The following is an 18,253-nucleotide window of genomic DNA, read 5'->3' on the forward strand; positions in this document are numbered from 1 at the left end:
ACACCATTAATATTTGTTAACCAAAATTGCCAAGTATCTGGTTACTACACTTACCATTTGTACTTGCTAGTACAAGAGACCCTTTTATTCCTGGGTCTGGGACACCCTTTGTACTTAGGGCACAGTTTGTTCAAGTACCTGGTTATTACTTACCTCACTACAGCCAGACACCTGACCCTTCATCACAAATACTAAACGACTGAATACTCTAAGGTAATCGTGATCCCATTTATAACTGAACAGTCAAGAAAACAATCAAAGTTCATTAAAATAGGTTTGAGGTAATCTTAATTAAAGGGCATCACTCCTGCAATTTCAAATCTAAGTATTTCCCTGATTCTGATTTGCTTGTGACAGGAAACGGCACAATTATCACTCTATATTTCTACCTAAACACAAAAATAAAATATAATACTGGTGATATAATAAAATGCTCATATAAATTCCAAATACAAAATTTCATACAATCAACTTACCTGTCAGATATATACATAGCTAAGACTCCGTCGTCCCCGACAGAAATTCAAATTTCGCGCCCACTCGCTACAGGTAGGTCAGGTGATCTACCGCCTGCCCTGGGTGGCAGGACTAGGAACCATCCCCGTTTTCTATCATATTTTCTCTGTCGCCGGTGGTATCAACATTGTTGTTATTACCGGTCCTGACTTAGATTCATTTTTCAACATTTGATCAAACGTTTTTTCGCTTTTGGTGACGTATTTGGATCGTGTTTGGCATTCGCTACTGTGGACTGTGTTTGGAATAACTCTTTTGGATTTTTCTCAGTATGTCTGATTCTAATGTGAGTGTGAGAATGTGTGTGAATGTAGGCTGCAAGTGAGGATACCGAAAGCTTCGGTTGATCCTCACATTGTATGCCGTAAATGTAGGGGTCAGTGTTCTGCTATTAAACACTTGTAAGGAATGCGAGGGTTTGAATGCAGAAGAGTGAAGACTTTGACTTCTTATTTGAAGAAGTTAGAGAGGGATAGAGTTAGACGACTGAAAGGTATGAGTTCAAAGGCCTATTGAGCCTTTCACCGGATAATTCTCAACCCTACTACTGTAGATCTCCCTATAGATCTCATTCTCAGAGTCGTCTTTTGGATTCGTCAATCGGAATCGCCAATCTGAAAGCGACTATTAGAGACGTCAGCAAAAGACTTGAAGTCCAAGATGGCTGACTCGAAAGGTAAGGCTAGTGATAGTGAACATTTTAGTGAAGTGAGTCCTATCAGTGTTGTGGAGGGGGCGTTTGATCGTCCCTGCGGCGCTCCCAGGCCTAGACCTCTTCCAAGCTCCCATGCCCAGAGGAGAAGGAAAGTCGAAAGCCTTAAGGAGGTCGTGGGGAATCCCCAACGGTCAGACGTCCCTTCAGCTAGCTCTGCTTCATGGCAGCTAGCTCAAGGGCGCTATAGGAAAAAGCGTCCTTCGCGAGTGTTTCTCGTCCTCTCCCTCTCCCCCACCTAAACGAGGGTCGGAAGGCTAGTCGAACTTATCGAGACCGCTGAAGCGTCATATGAAGCAAGACATTGATTCGAGCCAAAGCGCTTCTCGGATGACGCCCCGTCTGCTATTAAGAAGGCGAAGGTGGCGTCAGCGTTACCTGACGCTTATGGGGAAGTACCCCATCATGCTTCTTCCCCGAGTGATGACGAGAGGCGTCATGCACTAGACGTGGGAGAAGCGTCAAGAAAGAGAATTATGGCGGTTCAGGAACAACTGTCATCTCTTGTGGGAAGAGTGTTGTAAGACAAGAGAAACGAAAGACGTCTTTTAGAAGTGAAGCGTCATTTCAAGCGGATCTTAGACGTGACGCTCCGTCCAAGATTGTGACGCAAAGTAGGAAGCCCTTAGAGAGCGAAGCGTCTTCCAGACGCGAAGCGTCATCAAGACGTCAACAAGAGACGTCATAATGAACGCTCGAAGAGCGGGAAGCGTCATACAAGACGTCTTCTAAAGCGCAAGAGAAGCCGCAGGTTGTGACGCCTTCCAAGTCGATCAAAACGGGGAAAAGGAAAGACTTTCATTCCCTTAGCCCCTCTCCTATCAGGAGTTTGTCTCCTCCAGAAGAGGAAAGTTCTGAAAGGAGAACGGAAACTCAGAAGTATCACGAGTTTGAGGAAAACTCGGATGATGATGATCATGGAAGAGAGGGCTTGTCCAACTATAAAGTGTTGACTACCCTGCTTCTGGAGGAATACGGAGACGAGTTGACTCCGGCTGCTCCTCCTTCTCCGCGCTCGCTCTTTTCGAGTGCGAAGGCGAAGAAGCCTTCGTCTTTTTCTTTCTGAAGATGGACAATGGCCCACCATCTCGATGAAGCGGGCTTTACACGCCTTAGACTCCTGGATTAAGTCGAAGGAAGACTTAGTCAGGACAGTATTTTGCATGCCTCCAGCAAGGTTAGCTGGGAAAAGAGGCAGATGGTACAAGACGGGGGAGGATATGGGTATCGCTCTCCCTTCTACAACAGAGGCAGATTTTTCGACGTTAGTTGACGCTTCAAGGCGTCCAAGTCTTAATTCCGCTCGTATTACATGGAGTATTTCAGAACTGGATCATCTCCTCAAGGGACTTTTCCATGTATTGGAAGTCTTCAACTTCTTAGATTGGTCCCTTGGGATGATGTCCAAGAAAGCTCTCGATTCACAGGGAATCGAACCTGAAGCCCTGTATGCATTTTGTCGTGCATCGACAAAGCGGTACAGGATGTATCTTTTTTAAGTCTCTTCATTATTTGGAGCAGGTCTTTTGAAGAAAAGGACGGTGTATGGCGCCTTCTTAACAAAGGCAGTCTCACATGCGCAGAGGGCAGCTCTACTGGATGCACCTCTGTCTGACTATTTTGTTCCTTCTCAGTTAGTGAAGGACGTGGCTCACTCTTTAACTGAGAAGGCGACTCAAGATCTTCTGACGCAGTCAGCTAGAAAGAAGAAACCTCTTTTTGTTTCTGACAAGAAAGAACCTAGCACTTCTATGCAGCCCTTTCGAGGTGGTCCGATCTCCAGACCTCCCGCAAGAAGGAAGGCTCCAGAGAAGAGAGGTAGGTCCGCCTTTCGTCCCTTTAAAAAGGGAAAATGAAACATTTCTCCTCCAAGCACCAGTAGGTGCCAGGCTCCTGCGACGCTCCCAGGCCTAGACCTCTTCCAAGCTCACAAGCCCAGAGGAGAAGGAAAGTCGAAAGCCTTAAGGAGGTTGTGGGGAATCCCCAACAGTCAGACGTCCCTTCAGCTAGCTCTGCTTCGTTGCAGGCGGCTCAAGGGCACTATAGAAAAGCGTCCTTCGCGAGTGTTTCTCGTCCTCTCCCTCACCTAAACGAGGGTGGAGGGAATCGAACTTGTCGAAACCGCTGAAGCGTCATAGGACCGACTGAGGGATTCTAGTCCGGAGCGTTTTCTCAGAATGACTCTCCGTCTTCTAGCAACGAAAGCTGAAGGGGGAGGGGGGCGTCAGCGTCACCTGAAGTGTACGCAGAAGTACCCTTTCTTTTTTTTTTCCTTTTTTTTTCCCCAACGAGTGATGACGAAAGACGTCATGCACTGGACGTGGGAGAAGCGTCAAGAAAAAATCATTTATAGCAGTTCAAGAGCAAATGTCATCTTGAACGCAACGTCGGAAGGACGTGACGCTTCCAAGTAAGAAGTCTCGTCCTCTCTTACCTGTTCAACGACAAGCGTCATACAGAAGGGAAACGGCTAAACGTCTTACAGAAGCGTTTAGTGCGAGAGCGAGAACAGGTGCTTACGAGAGTTTCGTAACGCCAGAGAGAGGTAAGACGTCCTTTTAGACACGAAACGTCATTGGAAACGGAGGCATAGACATGACGCTCCGTTCCAATTATTATGACGCCAAGGAGGACGCCTTTGGAGAGCGGAGCGTCCTTCCAAGCGAGAACGTCACGAGACGTCAGCAAAAGACGTCATCCATGACGCTTGGCAAACGGGAAGCGTCATGTAAGCATGAAGAGTCTTCTAAAATTCTAGAGAAGCCGAAGCTTATGACGCCTTCCAAGACTATGAGAGCGGGAAAGAGGAAGGATTATCATTCTCTTAGCCCCTCCCCCCCCTCCGTTAGGAGTTTGTTTCCGCAAGAAGAAGAATGTTCGGAAAGGAGAGCGGAGACGCTTTTAGATCCCGAGTTAGAGGAAAACTCGGATGACGAATATAGTGGAAGAGAAGGTCTGTCTAACTAGAAGGTGTTGACTACCCTTCTTCTTGAGGAGTACGGGGACGAGTTGACGCCCAACACCACCCCACTTGCCTACATTCGGAAACAGGGAGGGACGCACTCCTCGTTCCTTCATACAGAAGGGACTCTACACGAGGAAGTGTGTCTCGATCTCTGGTCTCTGTGGGGAACTCCTCATGTGGAGTTCTTAGCAACATTCATTTCAATTAAGGCTCCCAGTGTTTTGCTCGGTCGTGGAAGATCCCAGAGCTCTTATGGTAGATGCCTTCCTGCTAAAATGGGTCTCGAGAGACGTTTATGCTTTTCCCCCATTCAAAATCCTGGGGTTAGTAATGAAAAGTTTGTGGCGTCAAATGAGACGAGGATGACGTTAATAGCCCCCTTTTGGCAGGCCCAGGAATGGTTCACGGAGGTGGTAGAGTGAATCGTAGACTTTCCAAGATCCCTACCCGGAAGGACGGATCTTCTCATACAAACATCAAACCTCTCCGCTCGGTCGCTCTGACTGCCTTTCGACTATCGAAAGACTTGTCAGAGCGAGAGGCTTTTCTCGCGAAGTAGCAAGCGCGATCGCGAGAGAACGCAGAACCATCCACACGAAAGTATACCAAAAACCAAAATACGAAGTGGAAGGTATTTAGGAGGAGGTGTAGATCCAAGAAGTTGTCCTCCTCCACTACCTCTATAGCGGAAATTTGCGGATTTCCTGCTATTCCTGAGAGAAAAATCTCATCTAGCCGTATCCACAATAGAGGAATATAGAAGTATGCTCCCGGCTGTATTCAGGAACAGAGGATTAGATCGGGCAGATAATGAAGATCTCCTCGATCTCATAAGGTCTTTTGAGACTTCAAAGTCTAAGGAACCAGTACCTCCGAACTGGAACCTAGACGTAGTTCTGAAGTATCTGTCATCGGAAAGATTCGAACCTCCTCATCGGCATCGTTTAGAGATTACCCGAAAATGCCTATTCCTATTATCTTTAGCTACGGCAAAGAGAATTAGTGAATGGCATGCTCTGCAGGATGAAGTAGCATTCAAGGGAGACTCAGCGAGTTGCTCGTTTAAGACCCTGTTTTTAGCGGAAAACGAGAATCCTACGAATCCCTGGCCTAAGTCATTCGAAGTCAAAGGCATGTCGAGTCTCGTAGGCAGAGAAACAGAGAGGTCTCTCTGCCCTGTTAGAGCTCTGAAGTTCTACCTTCAGAGAAAGCATCAAATGGGAGGCTCTAGACAAGGTCTTTGGTGCGCGGTAAAAGACCCCACAAGACTGATGTCCAAGAATGCGCTGGCATTCGTTGTAAGAAACGTCATTACAGACACTCATAAGGCCTGTCCTGACGAACAGTTACAACTGTTGAGAATAAAAGCTCATGAAGTTAGAGGCTATAGCGACGTCTCTCTCGTTTCATAAGAATATGTCGTTAAAAATTAAAAACATAATAGATACGACATTTTGGAGATGCAACTCAGTATTTGCATCTCATTACTTGAAAGACGTGCGTGTGACATATGAGAAGTGTTTTTCTCTAGGTCCTTTCGTATCGGCGGATACGATTCTGGGTACGGGAGCAGACACCAATCCTTAAATGTTTATACTTTTCTTCTTTTTGGATATGGTCGAGTCTCTTCTAACAATAGAGGACTTAGGCTAGCACGGGCGGCCGTCTATGTTGTTCAGTAAGAGAATTCTTGTCATATCCAATTAGTTGAGTATAATTTTTGAAAATTATGTATGTGTGCGTAGTGATTTTGAGTTACGATTGTTGTGACGAGTTCGGGGATAACTCTTAACAATCTGTAGTTCTAACATATGGTTAGGATCAGGTGGTCGGGATTGGTTGTGTGCTCCTTCATAAGGTGTATTGTCATATAAGTGGATCAGCACCCATTGACAAAGTCCTTTAGGCTCTGCCGAGTAAGTGGGTAAGACCCCATCGGCAGACCCACAAGAACTCTTGGCCATAGATCATATATCTCGCTAAAGTTTCTTGAGGTGATGCAGACTACTGGGCAAACACCCACGAAGTCTACCACCTATCAGGTAGGAACCAAGGTTTTATTTATACCTACAACATATGTTGTTTACCTGTCTATTCCATATAGAAGCTGTCTCTTACCCTCCACCGAAGGGTGCCAATCAGCTATGTATATATCTGACAGGTAAGTTGATTGTATGAAAATGATATTGTTATGTTACAATAAAGTTTCATACATACTTACCTGGCAGATATATACATAGCTAAGACTCCGTCGTCCCCGACAGAAATTCAAATTTCGCGCCACTCGCTACAGGTAGGTCAGGTGATCTACCGGCCTGCCCTGGGTGGCAGGACTAGGAACCATCCCCGTTTTCTATCATATTTTCTCTCTTCCACCTGTCTCCTGCGGGGAGGCTGGGTGGGCCTTTAATTGTATATATCTGCCAGGTAAGTATGTATGAAACTTTATTGTAACATAACAATATCATTTTTATTTCTAAATTCAAAATTTGTAAGTGAAATTCACAATCTCCGGGAAATTGTTATTACTTGAAAACAAAAGTTTAATTAATTCTTGAATTAATTATTAAGCAAAATTAAATCAAAGTTTATCAAGAAAATTAATTAAATTAAATTATAAAGCAATAATTAAATTTGAAATGGAATTTAATTAAATACAAATTAATTTGCAAGTGTTAGAGTCAAACAATTACATAATAGAATATTATTTAAACCAATTAAACAACATAAAGACAATGCAAAAACATAATGCATAATATGAAAACTATTAAAGTATTGACAGTACAAACATTAAGCATATAAAAATGGATATGTCAGAAGAACAAAGCAAAATAAAAATGTATTTAAAAAAAATTATAATTTTATCCAATGGTAAAATAAAACCTCAAAGTGCACTTCAAAACATTTGTAAAAATACCTGTTTACGCAGCTGCAGCTTAAAGGCCTGTTACACACCTTTACACTTTCGTGGGCGCCTTCACAAAACTAACAGAAATAATACTATGTTCAGATTCCACAAACAACACATACATTAATACAGTTACTGAGTGACCTTCTCAATACAAAATTAATGTGAGCTACATTAAGTTAATGAAACAGCCTCGCAACCGAGCGAGCGTGAGAGAGAGATTTTGAAAGAGAGAGAGAGAGACTTGAGAGCTTGAGAGCAATGCTACACTCTCTTAACGCACATCGCTACGTCTCAAAAACGAATGAATCTTTTATATGCGTAAATATGCGTATTAGGGTTAATGGGGGTAGTTGAGCGTACACGTCCGAGACGAAAACATATTACGTCATCTCTTTAGGGATATTGAGCAGAAAGAACAAGGCTCCTTGTTCCGTTACAGGCCTGATCGGGACGATAAAAAATTAGCTTAACTCATCTATTTTCTTTCTTCAGAATCTCTCGATGATAAGGTGATAAGCGATAAGCTCTTTGCTTGAACAATTTTCCATCTTCTTTGATCTTGATTTCATGTTTGGTCAGATTAGTACGTCTGGGTACATCTGCAAAAATCTCTGTGAAGCTCCTAATCACTTCATTCAATTCCTCACCTTGTTCAACATTAAGATGTTTCAGTTTATTCTCCAACTTTTCCAAAATTGAAGAATTATTCATCTTGCTTTCAGCTCCCAATTCCTAGCTGTCATCGTCTTCTGTAGATGAAGTTGTCTGTATTATTGACACAGTTTCAGTTCTAGTCTCTGAGAAGTAAGGTTTCAAAAGGTTCACATGTATCTTCCTCTGTCGTTTTCTTCTTTCTGGTGTTTCAGTCACATAAGTTCTATCACTTAACTTCTCAATTATCCTGTAGGGACCTTGAAATTTATTGGTAAGGGGAAATTTCTTGACTGGCAGAAACACTAAAACTTCTCAGCTTTGTCTTCCTATCATAGTTCCTTTTTCATTTTCTCTGACTCTTTTCAGATTTTTTCTAAAGAGAATTTCTAATCTCTTCCAAACCCTTTTCCCTAAGTTCTTCACATACTCTCCTTGGTGCTTGGGGGTACTAGATACATAGTCTCGTAGTCTGGATTCGATTAGCCTGGGGGAGCTGTCCAGCGTTTTGGCGTGTATGGACAAGGCCGTCAGGGATCGTTCGGAGGAGCTGGCTTCGCACTTTTGTACAGGGCTCTCAAAAAAGAGGGCGCTCTACTGCAATTTCACTGCAAAGTCGGTTTCTCCCTCACAGAGGGCAAAGTTGCTGTTTGCCCCTCTTTCGAGCCATCTCTTTACCCAGGCTATGATCAAGGATCTGGCCGTCAGCCTGCAAGAGAAGGCTACACAAGACCTAGCACAGTCTTCTAGACGTCCTGCAGTCCCTTCGACGTCGTCGCGAATACAAGCTTCTAAGAAGCAGAAGCCCTTTCGAGGCGGAGCTTCTTCGAGACCGCCTTCTTGAGGAAGAGGTCTTTCCAGAGGCAGAGCCCCTTCTAAGCTCAGGGGTAAAAAATGAGACTGCAGTCCTTCAGTCACCAGTAGGAGCCAGGCTTCGTTTATTGGCAAAAGCCTGGAGAGAGAGAGATGCAGACAGCTTGTCGCTCAACGTCATCGAGCAAGGATACAAGATACCTTTCCTGAAGCCGCCTCCGCTGTGCACGACACCCAGGGATCTGTCACCCTCTTACCATCAGGAGAAGCAGCAGATTCTATACGATCTGCTCGAGCAAATGCTTGAAAAGAGAGCGGTGGAACAGGTCGTGGACCTAGAATCCCTGGGCTTCTACAACAGGTTGTTCCTGGTGCCAAAACAGTCGGGAGGTTGGCGACCAGTTTTAGACGTAAGCAGTCTGAATCTTTTCGTGGAGAAACAAAGGTTCAAGATGGCGACGCCTCAGTCAGTTCTTGGGGCCTTAAGACCAGGCGATTGGATGGTGTCAGATCTTCAGGACGCCTATTTTCACGTCCCGATCCATCCCCAGTCGATTAAGTATCTGCGGTTTGTCCTGAGAGGGAAAGTTTTCCAATCCAGGGCTCTTTGCTTTGGATTGAGCACGGCCCCAATGATCTTCATGAATTTAATGAAGAACGTGGCGAGATGGCTTCATCTTGCAAACGTCAAAATCTCTCTATATCTAGACGACTGGCTCATTCGAGCCTCTTCGGAAGCACGGTGTCTGAAGGACCTTCACTCAACTTTAACTTTGGCAAAGTCCCTGGGACTTCTGGTGAATTTCGAAGTCACATCTGATCCCAACACAGTCCATCGTGTATCTGGGGATTCAGATGGATTCAGTGGCTTTTCAAGCTTTTCCATCCCAGGTACGTCAGTAGCAAGGCTTGGACAAAGTGTCAGCCTTCCTAAGGAAAGAATCATGCTTGGTGAGGGAATGGATGAGTCTGCTGGCGACCATTTCCTTGCTGGAGAAGTTTGTTTCCTTGGGGAGACTACACCTCAGACCTCTCCAGTTTTTCCTGACGGAGAACTGGAAGGACAAGGAGAATCTCGATACGATTTTGAAGATCTCGAGAGAGGTAAAGGATCACCTAAGGTGGTGGCTCGATCCTGTAAAGCTGTCGGAGGGATTTTCCCTCAAACTTCAGAGCCCCGACCTAGTGTTGTTCTGCGACGCGTCCACCACGGGGTGGGGAGCAACACTAGGGGGGGAAGAAGTGTCAGGCACCTGGAGAGGGGAACAGGTGTCCTGGCACTTAAACCTCAAAGAGCTGGCGGTCATCTATTTGGCGCTCCAGTTCTTCCAAGACAAAGTCTCACATCAAATAGTCCAGATCAACTCGGACAACACCACAGCTCTGGCCTACATCAAGAAGCAGGGAGGAACACACTCTCGGTCCCTGTTCAATCTAGCGAGAGAGATCTTGTTGTGGGCAAAAGCACGGGACGTAACGATCCTTACGAGGTTCGTCGCAGGCGTAGAGAACGTCCGTGCAGATCTCCCCAGTCGGCAAGGTCAACTGCTGCCGACCGAATGGACTCTTCACCAGGAGGTGTGCCAAGAGCTGTGGGGTTTATAGGGACGTCCTCTCGTAGACATCTTTGCGACTTCGAGGACAAAGAGACTTCCGCTGTACTGCTCCCCGGTGCTCGATCCAGGAGCAGTAGCGATAGATGCCTTTCTCTGGGACTGGACAGGGATGGATCTGTATGCTTTCCCCCGTTCAAGATTCTGGGAGAAGTTATGAGAAAGTTTGCAACGTAAGAAGGGACGAGAATGACGTTGATCGCCCCGTTCTGGCCTGCGAAAGAGTGGTTCACAGAGGTCATGTCCTTCATAGTAGACTTCCCGAGGATGCTTCCGTCAAGGATAGATCTACTCAGACAGCCCCACTTCAAGAGGTACCACAAAAACCTCCCCGCTCTGAGTCTGACTGCGTTCAGACTATCCAAAAGTTGGCCAGAGGAGAGGCTTCTAGAGACCTGTGGCAAGAGCTATTGCCAATGCAAGGAGAGCTTCCTCTCTTGCAGTGTACCAATCGAAGTGGGCTGCCTTCAGGAGTTGGTGCAGAAAGAAGGGCATTTCCTCTACCACGACCTCTGTGAACCAAATAGCTGACTTCCTACTTTACCTGAGGAATGACTTGAAACTGGCAGTCCCGACGATCAAAGGCTACAGAAGTGTGCTGTCTGTAGTCTTTAGACATAGAGACATGGACTTAGCAAACGACAAAGATCTTCACAATCTCTTAAGATCCTTCGAGACCACGAAGGTCCCTCAACCTAAGTTGCCATCATGGAACTTGGACGTAGTCCTAAAGTTCCTGATGTCCAGTCGTTTTGAACCTCTTCATGCTGCGTCACAAAGGGACATTACCAGAAAGGCTGTCTTCCTAACTGCTCTGGCGACGGCGAAGAGAGTTAGCGAAATTCAAGCTATTAGCAAGCACGTTGGCTTTAAGGGGCATAATGCCGTTTGTTCATTGAGCCCGACGTTTCTGGCTAAGAACGAGAATCCGTCCAACCCTTGGCCCAAGAGCTTTGAAATTAAGGGTATGGCTGAAATCATTGGACGGGAGCCAGAGAGAGTCCTGTGCCCTGTCAGGGCTCTCAAATTCTATTTGCGGAAAACGAAGGAATGTCGAGGTCCTTCTAGCAACTTGTGGTGTTCGGTCAGAAAACCAGACTTACCGATGTCTAAGAATGCTCTGGCATTCTTCTTGAGGGACACCATCAAGGAAGCGCATTCATCTTGTGAAGACAGTGACATGAAGCTGTTAAAAGTGAATGCTCACGAAGTGAGGGCTATCTCTACCTCAGTAGCCTTCCAAAAGAACATGGCACTCAATGACATTTTGAGCGCCACCTTTTGGAGTAGCAACTCGGTGTTCGCTTCACACTACCTACGGGATGTGAAGACGACATACGAGAACTGCTATTCACTAGGGCCATATGTCGCCGCAGACACTATGTTGGGAGCAGGAAGTAGCACTCATCCTATCCTGTAGAAAATGGTTAGGTGAGCTTTTCATTTTTTGTATTGATTTATGGTTGTAGGGTCGACTGCCTGAGGCGGACTTCCCTTCCTTTAGCCTAAGTTATGTGGGAATTAACTTTTGTTAGGCTAGGTCAGGTGGTGGTTTTGCTTCGTTGCCCCCATAGTATGGTCATATGGTCTAGTCACATTGTGGTCACGCCCCCGTTGACAGATCACCTAGAACTCACCAGCTGCATAGGTCACTACCTTGCTGGAGACCTTAGTAAAGCAGAAGCAGACTTGGGTGACAGTAATCACGAAGTCAGCTATGCTAACAGGTAAGGAACCAAGATGTCAATCATCTGCATGTATATGTTTCCTAAAATCCTATTCTGTCTCTCCCTACCTCCAAAGGTGGGATTCAGCTATATATATATCTGACAGGTAAGCTTCATGAACAAAATGATATTGTTATGATACAATAAAGTTTGTTCATATATATAATCAAAGTGCCCACCCACCTCCCCTCAGGAGACAGTGGCACTAGAAAATCTGAATAGTAAATGGGAATGGTTCCTGATACCCGCCTCCCAGCGGCGGGAATGGGTACTAACCACCTGACTCCCACTACGTGTGTCGTAAGTTTTGAAATTCTGTCGGACTTCGGAGAATACAGCTATATATATATCTGCCAGGTAAGTATGAACAAACTTTATTGTATCATAACAATATCATGTTTACACAGCTGCAGATTAAAAGGCCTGTTACACACCTTTACACTTTCGTGGGCGCCTTCACAAAACTAATATAAATAATACTATGTTCAGATTCCACAAACAACACATACATTAATACAGTTACTGAGTGACCTTCTCAAATACAAAATTAATGTGAGCTACGTTAAGTTAATGAAACAGCCTCGCAACTGAGCGAGCGTGAGAGAGAGATTTTGAGAGAGAGAGAGAGACTTGAGAGCAATGCTACACTCTTAACGCACATCGCTACGTCTCAAAAGCGAATGAATCTTTTATATGCGTAAATATGCGTATCAGGGTTAATGGGGGTAGTTGAGCGTACACGTCTGAGACGAAAACATATTACGTCATCTCTATAGGGATATTGAGCAGAAAGAACAAGGCTCCTTGTTCCGTTACAGGCCCGATCGGGATGATAAAAAATTATATAAGTACCTCGAGATACAAAATTAATCATTTCCGAGGAGCCTTTCATATCATGAGTTTTTCGTATCTTGGACCACATTTTACATGTAAAATGACTAATCCGTTCCAAGCCCTCCAAAAACACCCCAGTAAATTTCATAATAAAGCTAAATTGACCTATAAACAATGAAATACAACAACAATTTGGACCATTCAATACCTAAATTAAGAATAAAAATGCATAACCTGTAAATAAAGTGTATATTAGTGTACAAGAAATATTATTACTGTAACGTAAAATGTGGAAGCTTACCTTTCGAGTGAGGCTATCTCCGAAAGTGGCGGCAGAGGAGGAGGAGGACAAACGGCAGATACGTACACTTAGCTTTACGAATATACGTACATATGTATATTAATATTATTTATATACATATTTATATATATATGTATATATATACACACACACACACACACAGTAGTGACTCAGGTTACGAAATTAATCTGTTCCGAAGCTGCCTTTGTAACGGGATTTTTTCGTATCTAGAACTGTTTTACATGTAAATTACCTAATTCGTTCCAAGCTCTACAAAAACACCACAGTAAATTTTATAATAAAGCTAAATTGACCAATAAACAATGAAATACAATAATTTGGACCATTCAATACCTAACCTAACCGTGACTTTACCTGTAAATGAAGTGTATTAGTGTACAGGGTACGAGAAATACTGTATGTACATGTATGTACATATGTAGTAGAATGTGCTTACCTTTCGAGTGAGGTGATGTCCGAAAGTGGCGACAGAGGAGGACAGATGGCAGAAAACATGAACACTTAACTTTACGAAACACATTAAAAAATGGCAGAAATCATTAACACTAAACTTTACGAAACACATTAACAGATGGCAGAAAACATAAACACTCCTTGATTATCTCCACCTTTGTCTCCATAGAAAGTATCCTCTTCTTTCCTTGAACTTCAGCAACATTCTTGGGACCCATGGCTAATACTGTAAGTAATTAAGTTCACACACAACACGATAAAGTAACTTACAGTACAACAAAAGCGAAATCACTAACACAAATTTACGTTAACAAACAAAATCTATGTGAATGAACGAATTCCAGGTGTTTACGATAATGCTACCGCAAAAAATGGTCAAGGAATGCCTTTACATAGAGGCATGATGGAACAGATGCTGACCAATAGGAGAGCAGGCAGGATCTTAAGGCGGTGACTAGCATCAGGAACCAATGGGAGAGCGGGTGGATGGTGGCGAGTCTACTGGGTTGGCGGCATGCGAGTTTTAAAATTGTTCTCGGCAGCCCGGGCGAATTTCAGATTACAGTACATACACCATTTTGCAACCTGAATTATTTTCATACACAGAAGCAAAAAAATCTTCGTCTTTGCCTTTGTAACCTGAATTTTTGTACATAGGGACTTTTGTATGTAGGGGTATGACTATATATATATATATATTTTTCATAGCACTACCTTACCCTCTCTCTCTCTCTCTCTCTATCTCGTCCTCTTCTACTCTCTCTCTCTCTCCTCTTCTCTCTCTCTCTCTCCTCTCTCTCTCTCTCTCTCTCTCTCTCTCTCTCTCTCTCTCTCTCTCTCTCTCTCTCTCAGGTTCACATTCTAAGTGGAAAAATTACGCATGTAACTGTTATTGATTTTTTTAACTCCCAGTTTAAGTACACTGTGGATCCTCTGAAGGCAGTGTTCAGTCTCTCAGAAGTGTCTGGCAAAGCATCAAAGAGAACCTTTGGTAGTGATGGTTCTCAGGGAAGGATACTTTCCTGGTGTCCTTTTCTCCACACTTCACACAGATAAGTTCAGAGTTTGGAGGGATTTGGTTCCAACGTCTGGTGACAGTACTTGCCAGTCAGGCTCACACAACAGGCAGGAATGCTGAGCAGCTTTTTTCCCTTCATGCAAAAGCTTTTAGTTTGCTTTGCTGAACACTCTGGCTGCATTAATCCCCCATCCTCATTCAATGTGGGTAGGATACATTCCCAATACGTAATGATTTTCCTGATAGAATTAATTATTTGGATGCTTAACTACTGCTAAATTGGAAAACCACCCAGCCTCCCTACATCTTTGTGGGTGGTCAAGAAGAATTCTGAAATGAACATAAACATTCTAGTGCCACATGATGGAGGGGTTGTGGTTTCAACGTCTGGTGACAGCACTTGCCAGTAAGGCTCACACAACAGGCAGGAATGTTGAGCAGCTTTTTTCCCTTCATGAAAAATCTTTTAGTTCGCTTTGCTGAACACTTTCTCTGGCCGCGCTAACCCACCATCCTCAGTCAATGTGGGTAGGATACATTCCAAATAATGATGATTTTCCTGATAGAATTAATTATTTGGATACTTAACTACTGCCTCAAATTGGAAAACCCACTCCCAGCCTCCCTTACAATCTTTTTGGGTGGTCATGAAGAATTTGACACGAGCATAAACATTCTAGCGCCACTTGATGGGAAACAGGTGATTACAGAGACAGTCCTAGCGAGTTAGCCAAGTGTTATTTTTTTTTTAATTTTGTGTGCCGATCACACCTAATGTCACAAAGATATAAGTTAACTGTAACAGTTGGTAAGTATCCAAATAATTAATTTTATCATGAAAATTATCATTTTGAAGGCCTGGCAACTAATAACAACAAACAGTCTTAAGGGTGTCAGTCATGATTAAATAGTTTAATTCTGTATGCCATCTGAAACAAAAACAGCTCATAATCTAGTAAACAAAATTGTTTATAAAAAAATTTTTTCTTTGTAACAGGAGCTTGTAGATGATCCCAGATCAAGGAAAGCTCAATTTATGATGACGCATCTTATGTCAGAGCATCGTGCAGCTCTTTCCCAGCGATTAAGTCAACAGAGGTTCAAAACAACTGAAGTAATACCGGATGATGAGCTTCAATTGCTGAATAGTTTGGAATCATCTCAGCTGAATTCATTCCCATCAGATGTTGTCCAGCAGGTATGTTGAATGATGGGATACAGCGATATTCTGGCTTTATGTCTTGACAAAATTCACCTCCTGACTGATGTAACCTCTTTTTATTCTTTCAACCTCTCAACCATAACTTTACTTGTACGAAATCTCTTTGTCATTGTTAGAATGGATATTACCAGAATAGTGACTGGCTGCCAGTTACGTACACGACAGCAGTTCTTGTGCAAGAATTGGAATATTGGGAGTTGGTTGCTTGGCTGTTTCACACATGACCACAGTTTTTGTAAGGCACATGAAGTCATGATCATCGTCATTAAACAAATTGTAAACAATTTTTAAAATATATATTTTTTTTATTTAATAGGTACGGGAAATATTGGCAATGGAGCAGAGTGGTGATGGAAGCACTTGGGAAGAAGTGTCACTCTCAGTCAATGATCTCCTGAATGCTGATTCAGATCCAGACTTGGACTGTCAGATCATTTCCCCACCTCCTCGTGACCCAACCTCTACTATCACAATTCATGATTCTGATTCAGAAATGGAGGAAGTTTTGCAGAATGAAGAAGTCAGGGAACATGATGATGATGAGGTGGAAGAGGAAGAGGGAGAGGAAGAAGAAGACGATGATGATGAGGAGGAGGATGAAGAAGTTGAAGATGAGGAAGAGCCAGAAGAAGTACCTGAAGTACCTGATGTGTGCTCAGCTGTAAAGAGCACCATCACAAAAATGGAGGCTTCTACTCCTGATGCAAAAGCAAGTGAGCCATCCTTAGATATTATGCCTCCTGTGCCTGTTGAGGTGTCTTTATGTGTGATGGATCCTATTGGTGCTGTACCAAGCAGTAGCCGGGAAATGGCAGAACAAGTAACAGATAAAATCAACATGATGAGCCCTACACCAGTAGCTGTAAGTCCTCAAAGGCCACCAGTGCCAGAGGTCCCTGTTCCTGGCCCTAGTTCCATACTCATCAATCCAGGTGGACTCAAGGTATTTACATAATCATTCCTTGGTATTGTTTTGGGGGCCTTATACGTTACATGTAATTAAAATGAAGACTATCGTAGAAGCTAGGTTTTTAAAGTCTCTTTATATTTAGAATTATGAGTTTCTTTATATTTAGAATTATGATTTGAACCCTCAAATAAATTAAACTAGATAATTCGGGAAATGTAGTGAAATGTAATGTGCCAATATTGATTCAATCCTTTATTTGCAGTTAACTACCTCAAAGATTCATTTTTAAATAATGAAAGTAGTAGTAGCATTGTGATTAGTGGGTTACAAACTACTATCATTGAATGGTTAACCCCTTGCTTTGTGTGAATTCATTGATGTCTTTTTGTATTTTAGATAAATTTAAAATGTTTTCATTGTAATTGCCTTTACTAGGCAAGTGGAATATATTTTAAAATTATTTCCATGGTTATTCTGGATGTTGTGTAATCTGTCATTGAAGAAAATTTTATGGCTCTGAACAGGAAATGTGTGTAATTTTACTAAATTCAGAGCTGTTTCAAACCATATGGAACAATTTTTGTTAATAGCCTAATAGTTTAACTATTTTATTTTTAATTGGCTTTGCTTCATGATTACACCCCACCTTATCACTGCCAACTATGAGAATTGCATATGCAGTAATGGCCAAACCCCAGTACTTACTCCACATTGGGAATTAGTTTCCAAAGTTTAGGACTATTTATGTATAAGTAATGTTAATAACTTCTTCTAGGTTAAGGAAGAACGACCATCCCCTGTTAGTGAGTGTGGACTTTGCATGCACAATCCACGAACACCTCATACCTCGGAATGTCTATACCCTTTTGGTGTGGCTCCTCCTTCACCAGTAGCATTGATGCCAGGGCCACCACGACCTTTAGGAACAACTCCTCCACAAAGACCAGTGCCACACCTTCCATCATCTGCTCCACAACCACCAACAGTTCCATTAGCAACATCACTTTACCAGAGATCTATCAAACAAGAAAAGCTTGATGGTATGTTGCCAGGTAATGTTATTGTGCTGTGAACTTGGGTAACATACTGTATTTTAGGTTTATCCAAAATGTATTTTGTTCTGCACCAAAGAGTATGATATTAAAGGCTTTGTTAATCATCTGATATGAATATTGAAGGAACCACTGACCATTATGACAGAATTCAAAATATGATTTTTTGTGGTGAAACTTACCCTCTATTATTTAGCTTTATCTGCGACTGCTTGATGCGGGTTCAACAAATGTTAAAATTTAAACAATTGTTAATGAATGCTTCCAACCTGGAACATGGAAATCCCTGAATTCTGTGACACAAATGTTGATGGGGCTTGGAACTCTTGGAGAGGAATCCATGATCAAAGGGCAGACAAAGACATTCTAAAATGCAAAGAAAAAAACAGGCAAACAAAGCAACGGACTTTGGAAGGAGAGCACAACATGGCTACTCGCCAAGGTGGTCAAAGAAAGACTGATGCATCACAAGGTCCCAAGCTTGGTCGGTGACCCGCTTCCACCTCAAGCTGGTGCTAGAAGATTATCCTATTA

At 43.1% G+C, this 18,253-nt stretch overlaps 1 protein-coding gene across 1 annotated transcript in view; it reads left to right on the forward strand.

Moving 5' to 3' along the window:
• The window catches only part of LOC135227003 (uncharacterized), a 44,271-nt gene extending 26,517 nt beyond the window's left edge, over positions 1 to 17,754 (forward strand). Inside the window, 3 exon segments of the mRNA XM_064266733.1 lie at positions 15,533 to 15,733; positions 16,074 to 16,700; positions 17,443 to 17,754. Coding sequence (XP_064122803.1) covers positions 15,533 to 15,733; positions 16,074 to 16,700; positions 17,443 to 17,739 — 1,125 coding nt within the window. The 3' untranslated portion in view covers positions 17,740 to 17,754.
• The last annotated feature ends 499 nt before the right edge of the window (positions 17,755 to 18,253 follow it).

The sequence above is a fragment of the Macrobrachium nipponense genome, chromosome 15, assembly GCF_015104395.2.
Source record: "Macrobrachium nipponense isolate FS-2020 chromosome 15, ASM1510439v2, whole genome shotgun sequence".
NCBI lineage: Eukaryota > Metazoa > Arthropoda > Malacostraca > Decapoda > Palaemonidae > Macrobrachium > Macrobrachium nipponense.